Source organism: Hyaena hyaena, unplaced genomic scaffold (assembly GCF_003009895.1).
Source record: "Hyaena hyaena isolate Hyena2069 unplaced genomic scaffold, ASM300989v1 scaffold_10, whole genome shotgun sequence".
Classification (NCBI taxonomy): domain Eukaryota; kingdom Metazoa; phylum Chordata; class Mammalia; order Carnivora; family Hyaenidae; genus Hyaena; species Hyaena hyaena.
The window spans coordinates 7227045-7254727 of NW_024080642.1; the positions used below are offsets into that span (position 1 = coordinate 7227045).

General features: G+C 42.7%; 1 protein-coding gene across 1 annotated transcript in view; it reads right to left on the bottom strand.

The window, feature by feature from the left end:
* The window catches only part of SMG6 (SMG6 nonsense mediated mRNA decay factor), a 229888-nt gene that overhangs the window by 169933 nt on the left and 32272 nt on the right, over positions 1-27683 (bottom strand). The window contains exon 9 of the mRNA XM_039252642.1: positions 6907-6968. Within this exon, the coding sequence (XP_039108573.1) occupies positions 6907-6968 (62 nt within the window). The remainder of the gene's footprint in view (positions 1-6906; positions 6969-27683) is intronic.

Sequence of the window (27683 nt, forward strand, 5' to 3'; positions counted from 1 at the left end):
TATATACACACACGCGTGTGCACGCACGCTCTCACACACAAAATCTACCCCTCTCCCCATCCCACGGTGTCCCTGTGAAGGCAGACAACTAATGCCTAGGACGTTTTCTTTCACGAACCTTCCAGGTATCCTAAGGTGGTGACACATTTAAGAGAAGGAATTGATCAGGAATGGAAACAACTCAACCTCTGGTTAAGTCGCTCTGAGTTATTACGCTTTGGTATGCTATTTCCTAACCTCTGGCAGTAAGTGGATTCAAGCTGAAATCAAAGTTTCTCTGTGAAACAATCGGTTTTTGTGAACAGTGAACAAATTTCCTTTAAGCTCTAAAACCTACATATTCCCCAAACTCTCTGGTATGAAAACTATTCTATAAAAAGAGGTTCATGAATCTAGAGAGTCTTCACTCGAGGCTTCGCTTCAGGAAACCAGACACAGCTCTGCTGCTGTTTTTTAGGTACTACTGCACTAACTGCTCCACCTAAGGACCCCAACCTTCCCCTTGAAGAATCCCTAGACCAAGGGCCCCAATGATGTGTTTCAGTCTTTCCTGTGTTGCTGTCCTCCTCCCTCTCACAAGCCTCTGCTCATCAGGGTCTGTATGTTTTCAGGCCAGTGGAAATATAATGCCCTGGCCAACTGCCACTCCCAATACAGGAAGAGCCTGTAATGTAGGGAGGTAGAAATCCAGCCAGTGACCTAGGGCTCCTAAAGAGAGGTCATTCAAACCACTGCTTGCCAAACGTGGCCACTGGATCCCAAACAGTGGTGCATGCCTGGAGCTCCTTTGGCAACATGAACAAACCACAGCTCAAGTCCTCAGAAAATAAAAAGCAAATTCAGACTTGGTGCTAGAGAGAGAAACCAGGCACATGGGCCTTAGAGCCATGTCGAACAATTCGTGGTCAGCAAAGTATCTTTTATCCATCCTCAACCCCCACCCCCCAAACAAACAAACTCCTTGTGGTACACTGGGGTTGGGGGTGAGGAATAGCTCCAGGCTGGATTAATAAATAGCTTCTGCAAAGCCACAGGGAAGGGAATCCTTCTTAAAAGACACAAAACAGTTTCAAGTCCTAGAGAAAGGTGCTCCTAGTTTCACCTGAACCTTGGCCCTTTCCCCCACAGCACAGTATCCCCCACGGGTTAGGAAAAAAGCTCCAGAGCTTTCTGGCATCTTAGCAATCTTCATTCCTTGCCCTTGGATGGCAACTCCTATTACTGACCCCCTGGTACCCAGGAGTCATGCCACAGCTATGGGTCAATTACAGTTTATACTCCAGTTCCCTTCTCTGCTGAGCTGTCCTCATTTTCGTTGGCACAAAACATGCCATGTATTTGCTTTTTTCCCCAACGTGCCATTTCAAGTGCCCTCCCCCCAAAAAAACGGGTGGGGGGGAAAGAACCTTGTTTTTCCTTCCAGAAGTTTGAGAACCATTAAAACTCTTGGTAGGTTTGGAATGGCAGAGAGTGATATGTTTGGGGCTGGAATGGATCCATTTTTCCCCATGGGCTATAACAAAGGTTTCATTTTAAATCTTGACACTGTGCAGCACTCTTTCTGGTTGGAGGTGGGGAGGGGGCTAGCACTTCTCATTACGAGAATAGCAGTGTTCACTCTGCTTGAAAAGCAGCCACAACGGGCAAGTTTCAGAGCCATGTGTCTCCGTGTTGAAAGGCAATAGAGAGCCAGCACGGAACGACATGACAGAAGTGTCACGTGGGACAGTCCTGCTTCGAAGCTGTGTCTGAGGAAGCCTCTTCCCTGGGATGGGAATTGAAACAGATCCATTAACTCCCTAGGTCAGACTGGAGTCTCAAATGAGCACCAGGTCAAATGTCTACATCTTTTTGTGTGTTTTTTTTTTAATTAAAAAAAAAAAATTCTCTCTTTGCCTTTCAACTAGTTCAACATGATCAAAACAAAAGAAAAAAAATCAAATACATAAGGATACAAATTAGAAATACTTCAACTCTGAGCTATGAGGGAAGATGAACCCACTCGGACTACATCAGCTTAGGCAGCAACTGAGGGACGCACAAATAAAAGATCTTTCCTCAGGGCTCAATCACAGGGTTTCTAATTCCCAATTTTGTCATTAAATTGCTGATTTTGGCCTCAAACTACCTGTAAGTAGTTTTATGTTTCTCTTTGCTCCACCTCATATCACAGAACAAAAATTATACTAAAGTGGAGATAAATACAATATACAATTTATGTCTAAAGTTTTATAAAATTATAAAAGCAGCAGCAACAGTAGCAGCAGAGAAAGAGGACAGAAAGCCCAAGATGGTGATTTACAACAGCAAAAAAATGACTTTTAAAGTAATTTAATATCCTCTGTTATGCATTTTTATAAAAATATAATAAATGTGTGTGAGGATATGTATAGGAAAAAAGATAAAAATATACGCCAAGTGTTAAGAATGGAAGAGTATCTCTAGATAGTGAGACTATGGGCAATTTTTTATTTCTTCTCTTGCTGGGCTTTCTTAGTAGTTTACACTGAGCAATATAGGCAGTAAATAGATTTTCCCTACAATGAATACGTCTGGCTTTTGTATATAAAACATTTATAATTTTAAAAATAAATCAAGACATAAACATTGCATTTTTCACAATTCAAAGACCAAAATAAATATATCAGTCTTTGAATTCCAAGAGACCTTGAAGCCGTGCAAAGAGCGTGACTAGGCAGGCCAAGTAAAAACTGAACTGGTAACTTTAACCAAGGCAATAATGGGAGGCAAAACCATTCTATCTGTCACAAGTCAAAAGTCCCCAGGCCGCCGGCTTCCCAGCCTCTCTCAGTGGAATCCAGGCACAGGTCTGATCTGCCTCCAACCAGGAAAGCAAGGGTCTGTCGGGAGGCATATGGGGTCCCTGACTCAATCCTTTTCTTGAGCCTGAGAGGATTCAGTCCCTATCCTTAAAAACTGCAGAAGAAACAATCAATTTTAGGATAAGCGTTTTGCAGACTTAGACTGCTTTCCAAAACGATCTCTAGAGATATCTTGTCTCGTGTGATGGCAGTTTCAAGAAAGTGGTCTTTCAGACAACACTGGGACCTAAATTGGGAGTGGCTCAGACAGTAACTAACGGGGCGGGACCCAACCTCTCTGATGCTGAGGAACACGGCAGGGCTAGATGACATTCTCTGCAGAAAAGAATCAGGCTTCCTAACTTTTCTCAACTTCTTAATTTTTAAAAACTAAACAAGATAAGGAGCAATCCAGTAGCAAAACAAAAACAAACACAACTAAGCCATGTGACAGGGTAGAAACGAGAGGGAAAAACATCATAGTGCTGTAGAACAGAAGGACTGGAGTGGACCTTGGACATCATCTGTTTAAACTACTGATAAGGAAACTGAAGCCCAAAGAGGCTTTGACTTGTTCCTTCTCGAGGTCTTGTAATTAGTCAGTGGTTAAAAAACAAACTCCTTTTGGAACCTCAAGCCATCTAATGTTCTGAACCTCTTTTTCCCTGAACACTGCGTAAGGAGACTCGTGATGCACACAGTAGGCACTCAAGCAGATATGGATGCAATTTGGGACACCTGGCACAGAGAAGACACAGGCTCGAAGAGCACAGTAACCAGGGGCTTTTCTCAAAAGGCAGGCGGGACAGTGGATGTGTGGATGTGTCTTCAGCTGCTCCGCATTACAATCTCCTCACTCTTAATTCGTTTTCAATGCCTCCCACATTTCACATCTTCTTGGTAATTAGGCAACAGTCCATGTTGTTGTGTGTGGTTTGGGCTCCCTGCTTTTCTAGTCTTACAGACTACTATACTTCCCCCACCCCCAAAAGAAGTTACTGCTGTCTCTGCCTTCCAGAATAAATATAGGGCTCAATTCTTTTACCTCCAGGTCTGCACAAGAGTACTCATCAAGGGGGCTGGAATGCCTAGAATTTACATATTATTTTCCTCATGTGAACATGACTGTAACTCATTTTTTATGAAGGTAAAACTAGACTGGCCTTATCTTTTTGCCAACAGAATATGTTATATACAGGAATGGAAGAGGTCCTGAAAAATAATCTGGACCACAGCAAACCACCTCTGACAAATGAGATAATCTATTCTTTTTTAAAGGCTTCCAGAGAAGAAAATTCCCAAACATCTTCCCTCTGTGAAATTTTCTTACACCTAACCCAAGTCTCTTCAGCTGTGACATAAGCCTATTTTATCCTGCTGTCATCCCACAGGAATCAAAACTATCTGGTTATGACTCTTTAATATTTAAATATAGTTAGGGTACCCCACAGCTGTCTCTAAACAGACCTTTTGTTTTCTACCTTAATTTTTTAAAGATTTTATTTTTAAGCAATCTCTACTCGTACCATGGGGCTCAAACCCACAACCCTGAGATCAAGAGTCACATGTTCCACTGACTGACCCAACCAGGCATCCCTTACCTTAATTTTCTTAAGATTAATTTTTCCTCTCAGAAATAATTTTCTAGCTTTTTAATCATTATTGTGGTTCCTTCCCTGACATTCTATGAGAATGTCTATGAGACATAGCTATGAGAACTTTTTTTTTTAAGTTTTTATTTATTTCTGAGAGAGAGAGAGAGAGAGAGAGCGTGAGCAGGGGAGGGTCAGAGAGAGAGGGAGACACGGAATCTGAAACAGGCTCCAGGCTCTGAGCTGGCAGTCAGCACAGAGCCCGACGCGGGGCTCGAACCCACGAACCGTAAGGTCATGACCTGAGCTGAAGTCGGACGTTTAACCAACTGAGCCACCCAGGCGCACCCCCTATGAGAACTTTTAAAGGCAACATGGGGCGCCTGGGTGGCTCAGTCGGTTAAGCGTCCAACTTCGGCTCAGGTCATGATCTCACGGTTCGTGGGTTCGAGCCCCGCGTCGGGCTCTGTGCTGACAGCTAGCTCAGAGCCTGGAGCCTGTCTTCGGACTCTGTCTCTCCCTCTCTCTCTGACCCTCCCCTGCTCATGCTGTCTCTATCTCTCTCTCAAAAATAAATTTTAAAAAAACATTAAAAAAATAAAAAGTAAAAATAAAGACAACAAATGTAAAATTCTACCTAATACTTAAACCTGACAAAAATGTATCCTAAATATTTCTACATTCTGAACCAAGACTTACAACTTCTTTAGCCAAAATCTCTAATAGAACCTGGTGGTTCCCAACCAGGAGCAATTTTTCCTCCCAGGGGAATATGTGGCATTGTCTGGCAACATTTGTAAGTGTCATGAGCAGTGAGAAGAGAAAGGGACAATTCTAAGGCCCAAAATATCAATGGCATGAAGGTTGAAAAATACTGACTTGGAACAACACGGTACATGAACATTTAGAGAACAAACACAGGAAAATGAAAAAAGGAGAGAAATACGGAGTGGAAAGGTAGTAAGGGAAAGAAAGATCTTTAAAATGAGAACTAAAAAAGATAATAAAGAGATAAGGAACCATAGTTCCTATTTTAAGTGCAGCATAATAGTATTTCCTGCTATGATGGGTTAATTTTATGAAACCATATCGGTATCATCCTGCCTACCTTGTGACTGCAGCTTACATGACTCGCTGGTGATTGGACTGGGTCTACTATTACCTACTAGAATACTAGGATTCTCTCTAGTCTTTCACAATCTATCCATTTCTTGTAAAGATTTACTCATTCATTCAGTAAATATGTGCTGTAGGTACTGTATGCCAGGCACTAGGGATACAACAGTGTTGAGCAAAAATTGCCAGAGCAGAGCTTACAAGGTGGAGGGGGGAAGGTGCTACTGATTCACCTGATTTCCTTTTCACGAGTGAATTATTTTACACTTAGTTCTCCTACTAGAGATGCATCTATTGGCACCGTTCTAGGTTTCCCAAGTGATTTCAAAATCAAGACTACCCTTTGTGCTGGCCATCACTGTCACTCTTGCCCAGGCTGATGACAAATGAGTATGTGATAAGCACACTCTCTAGTTCACCATCCATGGAATAGGGTTTCTTAAAAACCCTTTCAGCTTCTCCCACTAGGGAAACCTTCTAGAGCATTATAGATAAACTTAGAAGGCTATGGCAGAAAGTAAGAGAGAAATAGTGACAACAACTGGGGATCCATAATCCAAAAAATATCACCTCAAAGAGTAGCTCATAATAAAACCTCCAACTCAGAAAATACTAAAATGCAACAAAAGACTGATCAGAGAACACTGCCACTTACTCCTCTCCTCGACTACAGAGGCACTCTGCACACCTCTATTCTGGTATGCAGGCATCCACCGGGCTTTAGGATCACTGGTTTTATACACTGGAAAAACTCTGATCCACCAAAGGAATACTCAAAACCTAATCTCTTCCCAGGACCTTAAGCAGGAAGTAACCAGGGTTTTGCACACACCACTTTCCCTGAGATTTATATGTAAAACCATGGTGGATGGGAATGCCATAGAAAAATCTTAGCATTTACAGAGATCAGCAATATGGGGCAAGAGCCTGACCAGACAAGAAAGGGCTTATGGTTCAGCAGGAAGAGAAAATGTTAGAGGAAAGCAAATGCTACTCTCCCTCTCCCCTTAAAGGGAAAATTAGTCGAGGTAGTCTCCCCAAGGAAGACCCCTGGGATTGAGTATGACTTCCTTCAGGAGCTCACTAGGGGCTGGGCTGAAAAGCAGAGGAAAGAGAAACCAGAGGGACTAGTAGTGGGGGATGGGTGCATAAAGGGGGCTTTAGTAAAGGTAGCAAAAGAAGAGACAGATGGATGCAGAACAATATTTCCCAAACTTCATGAGCAGAGTGAGTGAAGGGAAGAGAAGAGAAGGTGGAGCCCTCTAAGAATTCACACCCTGTGCCCTCAGTTACAAACACAGTCTAGTTGCTAACAATATTAAATTCCAAAATGACTTGTAATGTAGGAAAATAAAATAAACATCCTGCACACTTACCCAATCCGGGTAAACAGCTTCCCATGGGCATGGAGAAAACTGAGGATGAACCTTTTGTTCAGCTGCATGGGAAAAAGAGAGAGGAGAAAACAATTAAACTTTCCCCAGTTTCCTGTTACTGAACAGAGTCCCTAGTGACACAATAACCTGGCCAGGGTCTAAGGGGTGGGCACTAGGGATGGGAACCAAATGAACATGCCCAATGTCTCACACAGACCCAGGGCACATGCCCAACAGCTGCTGATCAGCAGAGCCAACAGGACCACAGGCTCGGTGAGCAGACAGCACCCTCTGCTGGCAGTGGTGCCTGCGTGCAGGGAATGAAGTGATGACTGCAGCTTTATCTAGGAGCCAATCTGGCTCCCACAATGATAGAAATGAAACAGTGACAAAGACAGGGAAAATACTCTGATTTTGTTAAGTCCCTAATCTTATTTATAAGCTATTTTTCTACCTATGCAAGAAAGCAGGATTCTTTGTAACCAAGAATAAGGTAACTAACTAGCTCATCAAATTGTACTTCCCCAGCTTTTAAAACAAAAATTCAAGTTCTAGGTCTGGAACTGAAAATTCAAGTGTCTACAGGGGCCAGGTACAAAACAGGCTGGTGGGAACAGTAGTGCTCTATGGCTGTTCCACCCCAGGTCTACTCTTTGTGTTGGCCCAGCATTATTAATATTTCTTTCCTACCCCTCCCTCCCCACCTTTAAAGAAAAGCTGAAAGCTACGTTTTTATATGAAACCCTCTGGTGTTTAAATGTTGGCTACCAATGAAAAAAATTTAGACATCAGGCAAGCCAAAACACACATTTGCTGGCCCCATCTGGCTGATAAGCTACCAAATTACAATCTTCAGTTCAAGGTTCCAGAAAATCTACTTCTATCAAAACTGAGGAGGTGTGCCGGGGTGGCGCAGTCGGTCAAGCATCCAACTTCCGCTCAGGTCATGATATCACGGTTCGTGGGTTTGAGCCCCGCGCCGGGCTCTGTGCTGACAGCTAGCTCAGAGCCTGAAGCCTGCTTCAGATTCTGTGTCTCCCTCTCTCTCTCTGACCCTTCCCTGCTCATGCTGTCTCTCTCTCAGAAATAAACAAAACATTAAAAAAAATAATAAAATAAATTTTAAAAAAACTGAGGAGAAAGTTTTCTCTAATCAAACGAAGAAGGTGGGAGGAGGAATTCAACTCAAAGAAAGTGGAGATAATCTGAAGACCGAACCCTGTTGTCACCTTCCCTGGTCTCCTAGAACCAAAATGCTCAGGGTGCTGTAGCCAGTCAGAAAGAGGGGTCAGGAATCTGATCTCAAGGGGATGCTCAGGGCAAGGAATAGTCCAGTACCCTTAGATACTTTGCCCAACAGGAAGAATTTGTCTGGTTTATCCTCTTGCAAAACAGAGCACCAATCGAATCATGGCAGTTCCATCTACCTCATATGGAAGCTAGATGTGGGAAAAGGAGGGTACTCATACCTCACCAATGATTTCAACAGCAAACTCAGCATACAATGTTTTGTCTTTACAGATATCATATGATTTCACTCATATGTGGAATTTAAGAAACAAAATAGATGAACAAAGGGGAAGGGAAGCAAAAATAAGATGAAAACCGAGAGGGAGGCAAACCATAAGAGACTCAAATAAGGAATACAAAACTGAGGGCTGCTGGAGAGGAGGTGGGTGGGAGGATAGGCTAAATGGGTGATGGGCATTAAGAGGGGCACTTATTGGGATGAGCACTGGATGTTATATGTAAGTGATGAATCAGTAAATTCTACTCCTGAAAATAAATAAAATAAAATAAAACAAAACAAATACTGCTAAAAAAACAAGTTTTTGTCTTTATTTTTGCTTAAACAAATTATATTTAATCAGCAATACTAGATCAAACACTGATTAATATAGCTAAAAAGCTCAAGATACTTCATGGATGGTAACCTACATAGTGAGGTGAGTCAGGGCCAGGACACTGGGTTCCATGAAATAAAGGGAAACTGCTAGAAAACAAAGGAACTGCTATAAAATAAATTGCCAGTGGTTATACCACTGCTATTGGCAAAACGTGGGCTAGAATGCAGATCTCTAGATCTACAACAAATCTCTGCCATTTTACCTGCCACAGAATCCCAGGCAACTGATCTAACTCCCTAAGTATTTCTTTCTACACAACAGAGGTAACAGTACCCATATGTTAACAGAGTGGTACATGAGATAAGGCAAGTAAAAGCATGCTTGACATGTTGTAACCTAGGTTTTTAGCTGAACATTCTCTCCCAGCGAATTTATAAAGCAAGTGGTAAAATGTGAACAACTGAAGAATCTGGGTGAAGGATATACACAGTTCTTTGGATTATTCTTACAACTTTTCTACAGATATAAAATTATTTCAAAATAAAAAGGCAATGTATAAATTCTCTCTCTCTATTCTATTTTAATTCAATTATCCCTTTTCCCACAGCTATCAATTATAATCTAGTTAACTCACCCATAACGAGGAAGAATCCTTTATAACTGATTATATTTATACATACCAGCATACTTTGGTAGACACAGAATGAGGTTAACTCCTCTTATTCAAGCCAATTACCATCCCCCAAGCCCCAAGGCAGCTCAGAAATTTAAGCAATTTAAGCCAGCAAATGGCACAGTTGAGAACCTGAACCCAGGTCTTCTGATTCAGAATGGAAGAGTTTATTCATAAAGGAAGGGATGATAAGGGAATAAGAGTAAGTAAAAGCACTTCAGTTTTACTTTTAAGGTTTCTGGTTAGGTGGAAAAGTCATACTGTATGACCCATAATACCTCCTGGATTAAAATGAGAGCACCAAGAGGCTTTTTTAATATTGTGGTTCTATGTACACTTCCCAAAGACCCTTCACTTAGGATAGTAGATGAAGCCCACTTAACTACACAATTACACCTGCCATGATCATATTTCAACTGTATCTAGTAGAAAGTGGATTTCAATGCACGGTTTTTCAAGTGAGAGTGAAGGGAATCAGGGAACTTTTTCAAACTGCACACACATTCTCCCTGAGTTTGGTTAATGAGAACCACTGCTTTATTTTTAGTCTAGAAGTATCCGTCACCCTAAACATAGTTTCTCTCTATAGTCACCAACAATAATTCAAGTCATAAAAAAGCTAAAAATGAAGATGCATTCTAGAGAGAGGTAGGGCTTGTTATATTGAGGAAATAGATTCATTACATGTTGATCAAACGGGCCTACCCAACACTGCATGTAACAATATGAAGTCAACTAGTACTCCAGCAAATTTTTTGGAAAACTTAACTGATATCAAGTCCACAGTAGGTAGGAAAGTCTTAGGCTGAACTTCCTCCTTCTCCAACACAAGCACCCTGTACTGGCTTTCATTTTGGCAACTTTCTGATTCTTAGCAATACATTCAGATGATCTCACTCAGGTACAGAAAGGAATGTTACTCTGAATGGTGAGACTATCTGCCTCCAGGTCTTCCTCACATATTTACATACTGTTCACCAAAAATTAAAATGCTTCTTGGGTATAGCCCTAAAAGGACGTTAGAATTATTAAAGGGCTCTTTGCTCTTTAGTTCAACTCCAAAACCAATTCACCATGGACTCCTGAGCCTTTTATAAACCATCTAAAGGCAATGACCAAAGAGGCATTAATGGTGGCAGCTGGATGGGTAGGTCTCTGGACCCTCAAAACAAAGTCTGTCCAGACATTAACTATGGAATTAAGAGTAAAATGGTTTGGGTTGTTCCTCAACTATAAAATGGAATTTCCACCACTGACACCACCTAACTCAGAGCTGAAAGGATAAAATGAAATAATACAAATTAAAACATTTTGAGGTATGAATGTTTTATACAAGCCCTGTACTTGTATACTTTTATACAAGTTCTGTCACTTAGGACTGCCTAAAGTGCTTTGTGAACTATGGCACAAGGAGGGAGAAAGGTGCTCAGAATCAGCAATAAAACACAGGAGAGAAGTCTGAAATATGCCCAATTTCAATTCCTAAATAGTTGCTCTTCCTTCTGAATAGCTGTGTGAAAAACTGAATTTCTGAAAAGTAAATCATTTTAAGGACAGTAAGAGTACCCAGTATTAAAAGAAATTTCAACGTGCATTTTTACAGGGTTGTGGGGAGCATAAATTATCATTCTCTTAATTTAAACATCTGGAGCACCTCTACAGATATGCCAAGTATTAAAACAACAACAACTTTGTTAGGTTTTATTTATTTATTTTTTAATGTTTTTATTTATTTCTAGGGGAGAGAGAGAGAGAGAGAGAGAGAGAGACAGAGAGAGAGAGAGACAGCGTGAGCAAGGGAGGGTCAGAGAGAGAGGGAGTCACAGACTCTGAAACAGGCTCCAGGCTCTGAGCTGGCAGTCAGCACAGAGCCCGATGCAGGGCTCGAACCCACGAACCGCGAGATCATGACCTAAGCAAAAGCTGGACGCTTAACCGACTAAGCCACCCAGGCGCCCCGTCTTTGTTAGGTTTTAAAAGGGGGGGCTCTATTTTTGTATATAGGAGTCAATATCGGTGGAAACCCAACTTTCAGTATTACCTGTTAGTAAATGTCCAGGACTTTCAGAACACTCAGTCAAAGCCCATTTACCACCTCCCTAAAGCACCAAGATCACAGGGTGCTGGAAAGTGTGAGCGCAGAAGTGATGCTGCCCACTTTCATCCCTGGGCTCTCCCTACACCAGACACCCCCTTTCATCCCTGGGCTCCCCCTACGCCAGGCACCCCCTTTCATCCCTGGGCTCCCCCTACACCAGGCACAATCAGGAACACACCAAGACAGGGTCCCCACTGCCAAGGAACTTGCAGTCCAAGAACAAAAAATAAACAAATAGCATACCAACTTGCCAATTCCCCATTTATGCTCCAAATCCTAAGACAAGGCCCACTGACTACGAAGGTGTCTGGAAGCACTCTATTTCCCTTATTGTTACTACTCCTCAGCCAGGAAAGTCTTTGGAGGAAGTCAGATCCAGGGAGATGATAAAGAAAGTGAGGAAGGGGGCCTGGCACACAGTGTGGAAACCTATCAGTAAGTCAGTAATGCAGTAATCGTTTAGTAAAGGTAAAACTTATTAACGTAGGACTTTCAGTATTCCTTCTTCCAAGATACATATAAAGAAAGAAGTCCAGGCAAGCCAAGTAACGTGACTCAAATGCCTCATAGGAAGGCAGAGCAAATAAAAATCATGCTCCCATTTCTCACTTGGACCAAAGGGCCGCACCAGACCTGAGGTACAGCAGGGACAGTGACTGTTCCTCACCTTTAGTTTCTCCACCCCTGAACTGTTCTGGGCAAAACGACAGCTCAATTAGCTCTAATTAAGCACAAGTTCCATGTAGAGATGTCCTACTTAGACAGCTGGATCTGAGCCATGTGAATTCAAGTGTGAAACGTGCCTCTTAAAACCACCTCTTCCAAGAAATGCACCCCTCGAAACAACGGCTCTCTTCCTCACACTGCAGCTTAGTGCCGCCTCAACATTAAAGCAATTAACTTGCTATCACTTCATTATCTCTCCTCAAAGCCAGCAGACCTGAGGGAAATTAGGCTAAATGTCAAATCAGCAGTCAGCTCCAGAGAACCCAGCCAACAGAGGGACAGCAGCACTTCCCCCGCTCGGCTCTCAGGAGGGAGACTGGCACTAGGCACAAGGAGAAGAAGGAACCCTGCTCTTTCTCTACAATGAGATGGCAGAGGGGTTTGGTGGCAGCGGCCTTGCAGCAGACACAGACATGCAGACCTTTGTGAGGAGCCTGACGGGCAAGACAATCACCCATGAGGTCGAGCCCAGTGACAATGTCAAAGCCAAAATCCAAAACAAAAGAAGTCATCCCGCATGACCCGCAGGATCTGACTTTCATGGGCAAACAGCTGTATGATGGCTGCACTCTCTCCGGCTACAATATCCAGAAAGAGTCGGCCCTGCACTTGGTGCTTTGCCTGCGAGGTGGCATCACCGAGCCTTCACTCTGCCAGCTGGCCCAGAAACACAACTGCAACAAGACAATCTGTCACAAGAGTCAGACTCACCTGCACCTCTGCACTGTCACCTGCCACAACATATGCAGCCACATCAACAACCTGTGCCCCAACAAGGTCAAGTGAAGCCCCTCCACCAGCTCTTCATTTGCCCACAGGGAGGCCTCCTGCCTGAGCCCCAAAGCCCTGGGCCCTTAATAAAGGTTCCTTCATTAAAAAAAGGGGGGGAGGAGGCACGAGAAGGAACCCTGAGCTTGTGACTATTCTACATTTACTGCCCGTTTGTTTATTGGGGAAAGGGATGAGTACAGAATGATATGAACAGAGACCACTAATCTTAGAATTAAAGACCTGGGTTCTAATTCTGGTTGTGCCATTTATTTGCTATATAACTACTAAGAAGTCAGATCAACTTTCTAAGGCTGTTTCTTCAACTATAAAATGAGAAGGCTGAGTGAGATCAGTGATGGTAATTCCACAACCCTGAGTATGTGTGCATCACAAGAAAAGGTTTTGTAAAAAACAGACTCCCCAGTTCTACAGGATCAGAATCCTCGGGGATGGGAGAAGGTGACTGCGAATCAGCATTTTTAAAAGGTCTCCAGGTAATTCTGAAAGACAGCCAGACTTACGAACCACTGGGCTAGATCAGGGGTCAGCAAACTATAGCGCAAGGATCAACAGACAGCATGTCGCCCATTTCTATTTGGACCATGAGCTAAGAATGCTTTATTATGCTGTTTCCATGGTTGAAAAAAATTCAAAAGAATATTTCATGACACATGAAAATTATATGAAACTTAAATTTCAGCATCCACAAATAAAGTTCTGTTGAAATACAGCCACACTCACTTGTTTATATCTTGTCTGTGGTGACCCCCTCCCCCCACAAAGGCCAAGGTGAGTAGCTTCGGCAGAGAGCGTATGGCCCCAAAACCTATAATATTTACCATCTGGCCCTTTCCAGAAAAAGTTTGCTGGTCCCTGGGGTAGATCTATAACACTGCGGTCTCAAATATTTTTCTACCTGCACAACACTTGAGAGCTACCAGACACACCTACTGGAAACAGCAATGATTCTCATGGGCTGAGAGGTGAAGAAGGGTAGTAAGGAGGAGCATGGTTTAAGAGAATCTCCACCTTCCAGGATGTTCTGCTACCTGCCTACCTCCTACACCTCAGGGGAATCACCAACCTACAGTGTTCCTGCCAATTCTAAAAGCCCATGAATGTATGATTATAACTAAATCTAACCTTTCTTGCTTTTGAGTAAGCACCATCCTATTGATGATAGGACCAAAAAAAAAAAAAAAAAAAAAAACAACCACCAAAAAAACACCAAATGCCCAAAGATTTCTGTTCTCACCTTTTGAAATCAAATGCCCTAAAGGCTTCAAAGAAATATAAATGGGGCCCTCTAGGTTTCCACCGTTGGTGCCACTCTGGGGCTAAGTGACCAAGTGGAAATAGAACACACCCAAAGCCAAAAAAGTTTTTACTTGGGCCAGAGGGCCTCTGGACACTTCCCCAAACATCTGTAATCGAGGGAAAGTGCCAGATTAAGGTTTATGAATCCATGTGCTGTGGTCTGACAATCTGTAACAACCAGCTCAAAAGTGCCACCAGCTTGACATCCCAAGGTATACAGAGAGAAAGTTCAGCCAAAGGGCAGCACTGTTGCTCTGACTGGACTACTTTCTGAATGACTCTTCTTTCTGACTCATCTCTCTCAGCGCCTGGGAACTCTCATGTCTATCTACCCGAAAAGTAGGTGAGCTGGGACACCTTGTGTCTGTACTGCACAAAGTGAGAGAGAAGAAGGAAGGCTGGGGCTCCCACTCGGTGATCAGGTGGGCAACCAGAAAAACAGTTCTCCAAAGGCACACACACAAGCTCATATCCATCTTAGAAATTAGCAGGTCAACAGAGTGCGAGGGTGGTAAAGTCATCTATTCATTCAACAAAAACTTACTTTCCACCTTCTGTGTACATAACACTGCCCAAACTATGAACAAAGGCAGAGATGACCCCTGCTCTGTGGGTGACACAATTATAAAGTACCACGATCAGGGACACACAGGTGCTCTCTGCCTCCACAGCAGGAGCACTAGAGACCTTGGAGGAAGAGATGTCTGAGTTGAAACCTGATGGCTGAGTAAACAGTTTTGGAGAAGGTAGGGCATCTTGTCTATGTGACGTAAGTAATGGAACAGCAGGTGTGGTGGTCCCAAGAGTGGTATGTGGTAGGCTGGCATGGCCAGGTGTGTGACTCTGCAAGAATGAGGCTGGAGATACAGACTAAGCCAAACTGTACAAGCTGTACTCCTTATTAAAGAGGCTGATCTTAATCAAGCTACTGAAAAGAGTTGAGCAGGGAAGTGACATGAACAAACTTCCATTTTTAGAAGGACACTCTTGCTACTGTTTAGAAATTTTAGTTTTCTAGGGGATAACTGGGCAGGTTACCATGTGCAGAGGCCAGGAGACAACTTAGGAAGTTGCCGCAATCACCCCTCAATGGCAAGGGAGACGGAGAAGAAAGGGGAGATAAAGGAAGTGGCCATTCCACATTCAGACGATCATGATCCCATCCCTAAGTCCCAGGGCTTTTAGTTCTAAAGAACTCCATCTGGGGCGCCTGGATGGCTCAGTTGGCTAAGTGTCTGACTTCGGCTCAGGGCATGATCTCACAGTTCATGGGTTCGAGCTCCGCATCAGGCTCTATGCTGTCAGCTAGCTCAGAGCCTGGAGCCTGTTTCCGATTGTGTCTCCCTCTCTCTCTGCCCCTCCCCTGCTCATGCTCTGTCTCTCTCTGTCTCAAAAATAAACTATAAAAAAAAAAAAAAAAAAAAAAAAGAACTCTACAGAGACCAGCAGTGGCCTAGAACCAAGTAGGAGTCTTTAGAAAAAGTCCCAAACTAAATGAAACACCGATTTTACTTTTAGAAATAATCTGGATATTCTTATTTCCTTTCAATATTTTTAAATGGCCTAGCATGATTATTTGGTACCTTATTTAGCACATATTCACTAAGTGGTTGCGGAGTGAAGAACATATACAACACAAGAGATTTAATAGTGATTAAATAGATTATCCAGGTACTATATACAAAAACCTCTCAAGAAAAATAGTGCAGTACTAATATTAATGCTGTAGGGAAATAACATGTTCATCACTATTTATGAGAATTTAAATCTAGCTCTTTTTGGAGGGTAATGTGATAAAATCCAGACAAAGATAGTCAAAGAAAATCAGGAATTAAGGAATCTGATCCTGAATAATAGCAGTTCCATCGCTACATTCCAGCCCAAGAGACTGGACAAAAGGAGACCACAGTTAACATCAGAATAAAAGCCAAAAGTTCAGGGTGCCTGGCTGGCTTAGCTGGTGGAACATGCGACTCTTGATTTCAGAGTTATATGTTCAAGCCTCACATTTGGTGGGTGTAGAGATTACTTAAAAATAAAATTTTGGGGCTCAGTTGGTTAAACATCCAAGCTCTGTGCCAAGCCTGCTTGGGATTCTCTCTCTCCCTTTCTCTTTTTCCTCTGCTCTGCTCCTCCCCTCCCCTCCTCAGTCCTTCTCTCTCAAAATAAATAAACTTAAAAAAATTTTTTTAATGGGGCGCCTGGGTGACTAAGTCAGTTGAGCATCCACATCTGACTTCAGCTTTGGTCATGATCTCGCAGTTCGTGGGTTCGAGCCCCGCGTCAGGCTCTGTGCTGACAGCTCGGAGCCTGGAGCCTGCTTCAGATTCTATGTCTCCATCTCTCTTTATCTCTCCTCAACTCAGGCTCTGTCTCTCTCTCAAAAATAAACAAACATTAAAAAAAATTTTTTTAAATAAAAAAATAAAATCTTAACACACACAAAAAAGCCAAAGTCCTTACAGTGACCTATTAAAGGCCTATATAGTACTCACTCTCCACTCCTGTTGCCTCCTGTCCCATGAATGTGCCAACTATGCAGTTGTGTCCCTAGTCCAAGAGTTCCTAAACTTTACAGCACAATGGAGTGGCATGTAACCCTTTGAAAAATATAGATGCCTGGCCTCCAACCCCAGACACTGACTGAATTGCCATGGGAGTGGCATTTGGGGGTGAGACCTGAGCACTGGGATTTTTAAAAGCTCCCCAGATGATTATACTGTGCAGTAAAGTGTGGGAACCACTGCTCAAGTTTATCCTATTTTTATAGTACTTATCACCAATTTTTACACACACACACACACACACACAGTGACAGAAAGGACTCTGTACTTTGTTTTCAACAGTGGGCTTAAGAAAGGTAATCAATAAATACACTTGGTGAACAAATAGCCTTTCTAGTCTGGTCTTCGGCTGTTCCTCCTGCCTCCACCCTTGCTGATATGGCCTATCTTTCAGCAATAGAGAATTATTCACGGTGCCCAAAATTCACCATGTTCTTTCCATTGTCATTCCCAATCTCTATCTAAACTCTTTCCGTGTACTCCTTTCTGTATCTAACATAGTCCTACTTTTCCTTGCTCTCCCTACCCTTTACCTCCAGGCTGAGACTCAGAGAGTATTTCACTCACCTCTGTGATACTGGGTATCAGAGTATATCTTACATACATACATGTCTGTCTTTTTTTTTTTTCCTAGGAGAGAGAGAGACAGCGTGAGCAGGGGAGGGTCAGAGAGAGAGGGAGGCACAGACTCCGAAACAGGCTCCAGGCTCTGAGCTGGCAGTCAGCACAGAGCCCGACGCGGGGCTCGAACCCACGAACCGCGAGATCATGACCTAAGCGAAAGTCGGACACTTAACCGACTAAGCCACCCAGGCGCCCCCATACATGTCTGTCTTTAGCTCTGTCCATAGAACTTTCTGTCTATGATGACAAAAATGTTCCTTATCCTCAGAGACCAATACAGTGGCCACTAGCCACATGTGGGTAATAGTAACTGAAAAGTGGCTAGTGTGACTGAGAAACTACACTTTTAATTGTGTTTCATTTTAATTACTCTCAATAGCCAGTATGGCTACTACCATACTGGTCGGTACAGCTCTAGACTATGACATCCTTTTGTTCATTACTCACTTCTACAATCCAGGACACAGAAATTACCAATAGTGATGGACAGGTAGATGGAGAGATAGATGGATGTGAAAGAGTTGGCTCCAAAGATTATAATACCCATACTTTTACAATTTCTGGCTTGTCATATGATAGGAGCAAAAGACATGCTCTGAAGCTTAAATAAGGCTCAGCCGAAGAGAACAAAGAACTGGAAGAAAGAATTGGAAGAATCTATCCAGTATTCTACCCTGCTTATAACCCACACGGTGGGGGTCGGGGACAGGGGGAGTGTGGCCTAACATCTATCTGGATTGTACCTTTCAGAAGCTCAAGGACAGTCCCCAGCTGAGGACAGGTTGAATATACAGAGCTGACTCTGTGCTTTAGGAGTTAAAAGTAACCCAAGCTACTCAAACAGTAAGAACTTAAGTTTTTCTACCTGAACAAAACAAGTGTGACACACCCAAGCACCTTAACAATAATAATCCAAACTTCTACAACACCTTCTCTATGTGTGGCACTACTCTAAGCACATTGTCTATTAACATATTTAACCTTACAACAATCCTGCGAGTTCAGTAATACTATAATTTCTATATTACAGATGAGAACATAGAGCACAGAGAAGTCATGTGACTTGCCCAAAGTTAACCCAGGCAGTCAGGCTCCAGAGTCTGAGCTCTTCCATCTTCCACCTTTAAAAAAGACAACCTTTTTTCTTTTTTTTTTTTTTAAGCTTATTTATTTATTTTGGGAGAGCACATGAGTGGGGAAGGGGCAAAGAGAGGGGTGGGGGAGAGAATCCCAAGCAGGCTCCACACCATCAGTGCGAAGCCCAATGCTTGAACCCACGAAGCGGGAGATTATGACCCGAGCCGAAGTTGGACACTTAACCATCTGAGCCACCCAGGTGCCCCAAGGAAGGCAACCTTTTGTGCAGAAACAAGACAGATACCAAAGGATGTTTACAAAGGCCAAAAAGCTAAAGCAACCCTAAGCAAAAACCCATCAATGGTTCCAGCTATCATTCACTGAGTCCACTAGTTCAAAGCAACTGAGAAATCTTACGGATTAAGGGAAATAGATACTTCCAGTCCAGATCCCGTCTTGCAAATTAGTGGAAGCACTTAATAAATGCACCCCAGGATAACACCGGCCAGAAGAGAGAAAAGAAAAAAGTAAATAAAAGCTTGCTTTCCATAACCGTAAAGCAGCAGTAATAAAACTAGTAAAATAAAAACCCTAACATTTTCTCTAGATATAACCACAATCTGCATGGTTAACAGAGAAATAGCTCTTCAAGAGTCAAAGAATATATGTACATTCACACACCATCATCAAGGGACAGTGCATAATCCAGAAAAAATATCTGAAAACATACTCTCCTGCCTACCCACCTACCACAATACAGGAAAACCCCTGAATCTCTCAGGAAAGGGAGGAGCAAGAACTAATCTAAGAACCCAAAGGAGAACAAAGCTTCAGTTTAAGAAAGATGTGGTCACAACGAAGGTTTCACAAACCACTCTGCTGTGGGTACCAAAAAGCAAATAATCAGCATACAGGGAGCTCTGGCAACCTCATGCAAGCTTCAGATTTAAGCAGGGCACCAAATAAGGGAAGGATTCTGGTGCGTCAACTCGTAGGAAAAGTGTTTCAAGTTAAAAATGGTTATTCAGGTTTGGATGCAAACTTCTGTATCTGTTCTTTATCAACAGAGGCACCTCTACCTCACTGTTAGCTAGCAGCTAAAAGAGAAGAAAATCATTGGAATAAAAATGGGTTACATCCAGACAACGTGACCTGGTACAGCCTGGCACTTACCTGGAGGCCAAAGACAAGGCTATGAACGTGGCAGCGCGGGACTTCTGGGACTCCATGACCCAGGCGGATCCAAGTGTCTCCAGAAGCAGGCAGGCCGTGATGTCACCCCCCCACCCCCCACCAGCCAGATAGTTCGACATTAAGGCCAAAACCATAGCACTTTTGGTGAGAGACTCAGTTTCACTGTGACTGGAGTCAAGGCTTGCTTCCATCTAGTTTTTTGTCAGTCATGTCTTTTTTATGCTTGTTCCCAAGACCCAAAATAACTAGTTCAAACGACAGGGCAAACACCTTCAAAATCTCTTATCTTTAGTCCAATTCTCCTTTGCTCTCTCCACAAGAAGAAAACAATCTTAGGCATACCAGGAAGCATTAGAAAGGGAAAACAGGAGCATTAACTTCTTATTAACTTATTTACAATGCTCTATCTCTGGTACTATTATTGCTAAATGTATGGGAAAAATCTGAGTTTAGAGTTAAGAAAGGAAGAAAGGAACAAAAGTGACATGAGTCAAAAACCAATTACTGGTTTTACTGGTTACAAAAGTATGCTTAGTTTTTGACAATCCATCAAACTGTATGGCTTTTTTATTTTTCTTCTCTGATGTCTTCCTTTTGGCTTTTTTTTTTTTTTAGTGTTTGTTTATTTTTGAGGGAGAGAGACAGCACAAGTGGGAGAGGTACAGAAAGAGAGAGGGAGACACAGAATCTGAAGCAGGTCCCAGGCTCTGAGCTGTCAGCACAGAGCCCAATGAGGGGCCCGAACTCACAAACCGTGAGATCATAACCTAAGCTGAAGTTGACGCTTAACCAACTAAACCACCCAGGTGCCCCAAACTGTACGGCTCTGAGACATGTACACTTTTCTGTAGGTTTATTATAATGAGATAGGGTTTTTTAAATTACCGCAACCTTTTCTGCTGTTCCACAAAAAGCCTTTATTCCATAGCCAATACCCTTTGCCCCAAAAGTCCTAACCCCCACACCAAGATTCTATCTTTAAAGTGGCAGAAATGAAGGTGACTATGCTAAAAGTTTGGGGCTCCATCTAAGTGCGGAAGGCTACAATGGTGTTAAAGACCCAATCAGCTGATGGTGTAGATATATTTCAGTTTTACAGATGTAGAAACAAAGAAAGGGATTAAGATACGTGTTCTCAGAAATAAAAAACAATTTAGGAATGTATTCCAGAAGATGTAACTCCTAGTCTCCATCAGCCACAAGGGACAGCTTACTGGGGATGCCAAGGGCATGCATCTTATGTACCTTATTCAACCTTTTGATACATGTCACTTTGAAGTATTTTAAAAGTCATACTGTTTTACAGATCTGTCCAGAAGTTGAAAGTAAAATCTGCCAAAAAAAAATTCCTCAGAGAGAATGTCAACTGACTTACACACAGTTTGTTTTACAAATTAGGACCTAGTACCTCAGACATTTGTGGCAAAATTCAGCTCAAAATCTCATTAGACAAGAGTAAAGTTTCAGCAGTTTTACCAAGAAACACCCCAGAAAAATGCAAATCCACAGAGAGTATCATCCCAACTCGTCTCTCCCACATGCTTCAGCAGCTGCAGTCCTACTGTGAGTGTACAGGGCAAGCACACAACTTTCATTGCCAATGGTTACCACACAAAGCATAACTTATTCCTAAGCCAAACCAGCCCTGGCTCACAAAGCTTCCCAGAATGATGGAAGGCATGACTTTAGGATGACTCAACTTTTGCTAATGCATAAAATAAAGCAGAGAAGAACTATCTGAAGGATCTACTTCTAAGCTTGGGCCAAATCAAAAGCCCAACGCATCTACTTTGTGATGAATCTTCAGCTCCAGCTGACTGATTAAACCGCATCAATGTGGACGTCTGTGCCGTGGCCTAAGACATTCTAATTACAGACTCTTGGCTAGGAATCCCAGAAGCGACCACTCGCAGTTTCCAACCATACTGCATGTTTATCTATGTTGTTCCTTCTGCCAGAAAAGCCGACTACTCACATCTACCTAAAGAACTTATTTTGTCCTTCAAAATTAAAGACAGATCACCCTGCTAGGTAGCTTTCCTTGTTCATCATTAGTTAATGTTTTTCTCTTTTTTGTTACCCCTGTACAGTGTACACATTTCTATTTTCACATTTGTAACATTTAATTGCAAGTATTTATTTACACATCCATTTCTCCTACTAGACTGTATCTTTGAAGGAAAGATCAATATCATTTACCTATGTGCAGTGCCTAGAAAAATGATTAACATACAAAGGTACTCACTAAATATTTACAGAAAGGACTTGAATGGTGACAGTGAAAACCTTGATCCCCTCAGAGATGACTAGCTGACCTGAGAAGGAGGTTTTACAACTGAATAAGCAAGAGAAAAAGAGAAAAATGTGCATATAAAACTGTAAAGCCCATTACTTAAGGCAACATACAAAGGTATATACACTGTACTGCAGCATAAAATAAATTGAAAACAAGGAAGAGGAGTGAAAGAGAAAAAGATCAGGTCCCTAATAGTAAGGACATGACACAAAATGCATGCCAGGAAGTCCTTCACATATACTAAAGGAAGTTACACGTTTAGTGCCAACCTGTGGAATTAAGACCGAATTTTTTTTTTTTTTAATTTTTAAAACGTTTTTTATGTATTTCTGAGAGAGAGAGAGAGCGCGAGCGAGCAGGGGAGGGTCAGAGAGAGAGGGAGACACAGAATTTGAAGCAGGCTCCAGGCTCTGAGCTAGCTGTCAGCACAGAGCCCGACACGGGGCTTGAACCCACGAACTGTGAGATCATGACCTGAGCCGAAGTCGGATGGGCCACCCAACCGCCCCAAGACCGAATTATTCTTAAGAGCAAATTCATAAATGTGAATGAATTTAAATCTAAAAACAACAACAACAACAAAACCCACACAGCACAACTATCTTTGATACTAAAAGCAGAAATTTCTCTTAGGAGTTTCCAGAAAGAAGACACCATGTGATGCAAACAGCAATGATTCCCTAGACCTCCTTATTATTATTTGTCTTAAAATAGGCTGATGACCTTACATCAAAGTACAAGTCAGTCAAAGCAATACTACTATATACAGTACATCACCCTGGTACACAGTTCTCTGATGGTCCTAGGCATGAAAGACATGGAAAGAACAAAAGTAGGAGATGCCTAGTGATTTCCATCATAGATCATAAAGTTCTGGATCAGCAGACAGATGGAAGACAAACAACCGGAAAAATCACCGAAGCCCTCCAAAACAAAAAATGTGTGGCGAACACATTCTATAGAGACTGAAGCATCAGAAAGAGTCTCCATAGTATTTTAAGTTCCTTCTGGTCTAATGTCTATATAGTAATACTTGGAAAAATAAAACTGAGCAGTAACTTCAATATTAAATATTTATGAGTAATGTGAATGGCTTCCAAGAGGGGAAAAAACCTGGAGTTTCCCTCTGAAGCCCAACAAATAGTCTGCCGACTGGGAGAAGATCGGCAGCCAAGAAAACAACTTTTTCATAATCTCTATCTCAGCCCAAACATCACATCCAAGACAGTGAAAGCAGAGTAGACAGATGAATCTCTGGAACCTTTAAGAGTAGAGAGGGATTACAGAATGATGGAATTGCAGATACATCTCCCCAAGAGCATGGTCAGAAATAAGAAACAGTGCAGGAAACTGGTGAGAAAGGCAACAAGGGGAAACCAGAAAGGTCACTGCAATCTCTTACCCCACAACCAACAGGCAGTATGTTACTATATAAAGTGAGCTGCTCCCACAGTAACATCAAATCACTACTCTATTCCTTCCTCAAGCAGCTGCAGAGTGACAAGGATCCTGTGTAAGGGTCTCATTCTTATTTGGAAGGCTCTTCTCAGACTAGGAGCTGGATCCTAAGGGACGATTTATAGTACATCCTCACATACATTCCAGTTGGCTAGAACTCAGCAGCTGATTGCTCCCTTGTCTAACTTGGTAAGGAGCCAGAGGAGGACTTTTCTCAGTCAACTCTCCCAGGCTGGAAAATTCTCCAACCCCAGAGTTCTGGCTTAAGTCTGCATATCAGGTTATTCACAAGATGCCAAAACTACGTCCTTACATTGGCTCTGAACAAGTCTCTCAAGTACACCATACGGATTCCCACAGATCTCATCATGATCTGGACATTAAGGCCAAAGATGGCTACTCTGTCTCACATATGGAGGAACGTGCTTCTAAAGCACAGGCAACATCAAAACAGAGCTTTCACAAATTATACATCAATCTCGACAATTCTTTTAAGGGTGAACATGCAAATATTCATTAAACGGCCTCCTTAAAACTTGTTTATTATGCCCTATGAGAGCTCTCCCCATTCCACTAGTTACTCACATTCTCTCTCACACCATGGCTGGTCATTATGCCATGAAGAGCCAAATTCCAAATCTGTTTCTCTGAGAGGAAATGAAAGAGGAGGAAACCTGAACACGGCGTTTTTGATGTCACCAAGCTCCTGTATCAGTGATTTGCAACCAGAAGAATGGTACCACTCCTCCCAGGGAGTGCTTGGAAATGTGTGGGGCCACCACTGGTATCTGGTGGGCAGCTCCAGGAATGCCACACATCCTGCAGTGACAGTCCCACAAAACAAAGAACTGTCCCCCAAAAAGGCAATAACACCCTTATTAACCATCAATGTCCAAATGAAGGGCCGCCACTGTATTAACCATCTTCAACCTTTCCCAGCTTCTGGAACAGTGGTGGGCAAACATTTTCTGTAAAGGGTTAGACGATAAATAGTTAAGGCCTTGTGGGCCACATACATCTCTATCACAAGCTCTTCTTTTTAAACAAGTCTTTACATAAGAATGCTACAAACCACTCTTAGCGTGCAGGCCCCTGTCAGTCTTTCATCTACCCCTGTTCTAGAGCATTACCTGACTCATCACAGTCTGTTCACACTGAGACAGGCTGGTTAAAATAAAATGCGATGAGGTGTGCTGTAAACAACTTTAATAACCTATACCACAACTTTAATGAATGTAAAGAGAGCTTCAGAATTTAACCTTGAAACCTAAACATCAGACTTTATGCACTTCTAATTGATTAAACAAACAGTTCTCCCCTGTCTTCTCCTCCTCCGCCATGCAAGTCTTCTCCTGAATGTTTATTTTTGAACACGTTTCTCGAAGAGCAACGGTCCTGCCTTTCCCCTCTTCTCAGGATGTCTTACTTCCTATTCGCTACGTGTGCCACTCAGAAAGTCTCTTTTAAATTACTACTGTTAACATTTTCTGAAATGTTTAAACCAAACCAAAGCCTGGAAATTCTGACTGGTATCTGGGTCCTGACTTTCCGGATGGTAGCTAAAGGTCACGTGGGGTGGAAAGTGGCCTGTGGGTAACACAGAATACACACATGCACGCGAACAGGATATGTTGGTAATCCGGTTTCCTGAGACCTGGTAGGTTGTGAGAGTTCTCATCAACAATGGTGGGGAAGATAAAAAGCCTTAAGCTCGGAAATACTGGACTGTAACAGAGTCCATTCTTAGAATTAAATTTCTGGCTAAAGCAGAATGGGCAGGTAGGTACACCTCTTTTCCCCCATATTCTACTTGTCTAAAAATACAAACAAAACAAATGCAAAAAAGAAATGAAGTCAGTATCTGACATGGTTTCTTCACAGTGTGGAAGCTGGTGTTTGCAGCATGGCTTATGTCACGTCTCAAGCCCAGAAAGATGAAGAGTGTGGTTTTGGTGTTTAACCAGCCTCAACTGCACCCTGGCACTCTGTTTCTTCCCCCAGAGAACTTTGCTCTGTTAGAGGAAAGAAACCAACCTCACATCTTGAAACGAAACGGCTAGGATAAAAATAAAGCCCTGAAGTGGTTTGGTGACCGAGGTCATACGGGGCGTTAAGGGTTTGTAGGTAGGGCCAAATGTACTTTGAGAAACTTCCACTCACTGCCAACCACAAAGAGACAAAGACAGCGGCCCTAGAGTCCAGCAGTGGTCCAGGCAAGCAGCTCCAGTCCCTGCCTGTTAGGGGCTGTTTCTCAAAGAACGCTTCACATTATCAATATCTGAAAAACCCAGTCCTGGTTCTACCTTTGAACTAATGTCACCAAGTTCTGCTCCTTGTGGCCTAAGAAAAACAGAGCCAACCTACAGCCCCTGCCTAATAGAAAAAGGCCTTATGAACTCCTGTCATCCTATGTGGCAAACACTTTCAAACAGCTTCCAGGGTGGAGGAATGTGACGTATGGTACACACTGCACACTACTTCACAGAAGTGAAGGGCTGCTTAAATGATATGACATTCATGTAACCCCCAAAGCAACCTTGCGTAACTGTATGCTAGTCCCGCCTCCCCCACCCCCCCGCAGATAGGACATCTTTACATTTATAAGGCCAAAAAGCTAAGCCAACTTTGATAATGATGGGGCAATGAAATAATCAAGTTACCACAGATCAAAGATTTAGCACAGAGCCTCCGTTCTTCTCTCACTCTAGATGAAATCAGTGCTTATGCCATCCAGGGAAAATGAGGCCATAAGCTTTTTTGAGCTCTCTCTAACGGCACTAGTTCTGGAAGTGCTAACCTAAAGGCTCACAATACTATTCTAGGAGCTGTAACTCACTCCGACACGAGACCAGTCATCTTGCCTAAGAAAGCATACCTTCTAAAACCATGCTCTGAACTAGAGCTGTGTTCAGGGGCAGCAGGGGCGAGGGGAAGGTGGAGGTATTAGAGGTGTACCACCCACGCACCACAGCTTTCTTTTCAGCACGGCAGTGGCAGCGGCGGTGGCGGCAGCAGCAGCTCAGGTGCACAAACTATGCAAAGGGGCACTGAAAAGCAAGGCAAATGGTCTGAAGAAAATGCCACCTGCAAAACACAGTTAAAAAAAATTTAAGAAAGCCTTCAAACAAATATAACAAGTTGAGCATGTGAAAGCCCCATACCCGGGCCACCTGACCTGGGTTTCTCACAGTGACACAGTGAGGCTGTGCTCCTTTGCTGGCCAGTGTTTACTTCGCTGGACACTTGATCCAATGCAGGAAAAAAATATACACATGTACTCCCCAGCCTTGTAGAGCCATGCATTCAGACAAAAGAAAATGATCATTCTCAACTTACAAATGCACCTCTAAGGAAAAAAACAAAAACCGAAAACATAGAAACATGGACACAAGAGATTCAGGCAGGGGCAGCAGGCAAAGCTGCAGGCTGAACTATGATTTCCAAGCCTAGAGAAACGAAGTTCTCACTCTGCCAGAGATTTCAGGTAACAACGAAAAAGCCTGGGGTTAGAGAAAATTACATGAGACAAGAAAAGAGAAAAGTTTATTCCTAATCAACCAGTTTGGTGGGTGGTTTTCAGACTCAACAAGAAGACAGCCTGAAGCTTCTCAGTTCACACGCTTAGGCACAGTAACTTCTTGCTTTTCACCACGTCTCACTGCAACAGGATGCTGAGGAAAGAAGGGTCCCAGGGTTCTGTACGCAGGGCTCCATTCCCAGAGGTACAAATTTCATTAGGAAACAGAAGTGAAACCTCCAGGTTCCTTAAGCTCACTAGTACTAGTCTGTGGACAAAGGGTAAACCAGCCTGGTAGCAGGGCACACAGCTAACTAGTTTCTGGGTCAACACCAATGACAACATCATGTGAACACAAGCAAAAAACACTTATGCCCCTCCCCCAAAATAGACAACAAAACAACACTTATGGTCCAATGATTAAGACATTTCCAAACTGTAATCAAAATCAGGCCTATCTGGGGGGACTTGCCAGTCCTAAACAGAATCTCTGAGAAACAACTTAAAAACCTAGAATGCAATAACCCACATTGGTGGCACTCTTAAAGCACCAATCACAAAATCAAATGCCTACAGAAGCAAGGCAGGTGACGAAAGTGAGCTGTGTGTGAGGCC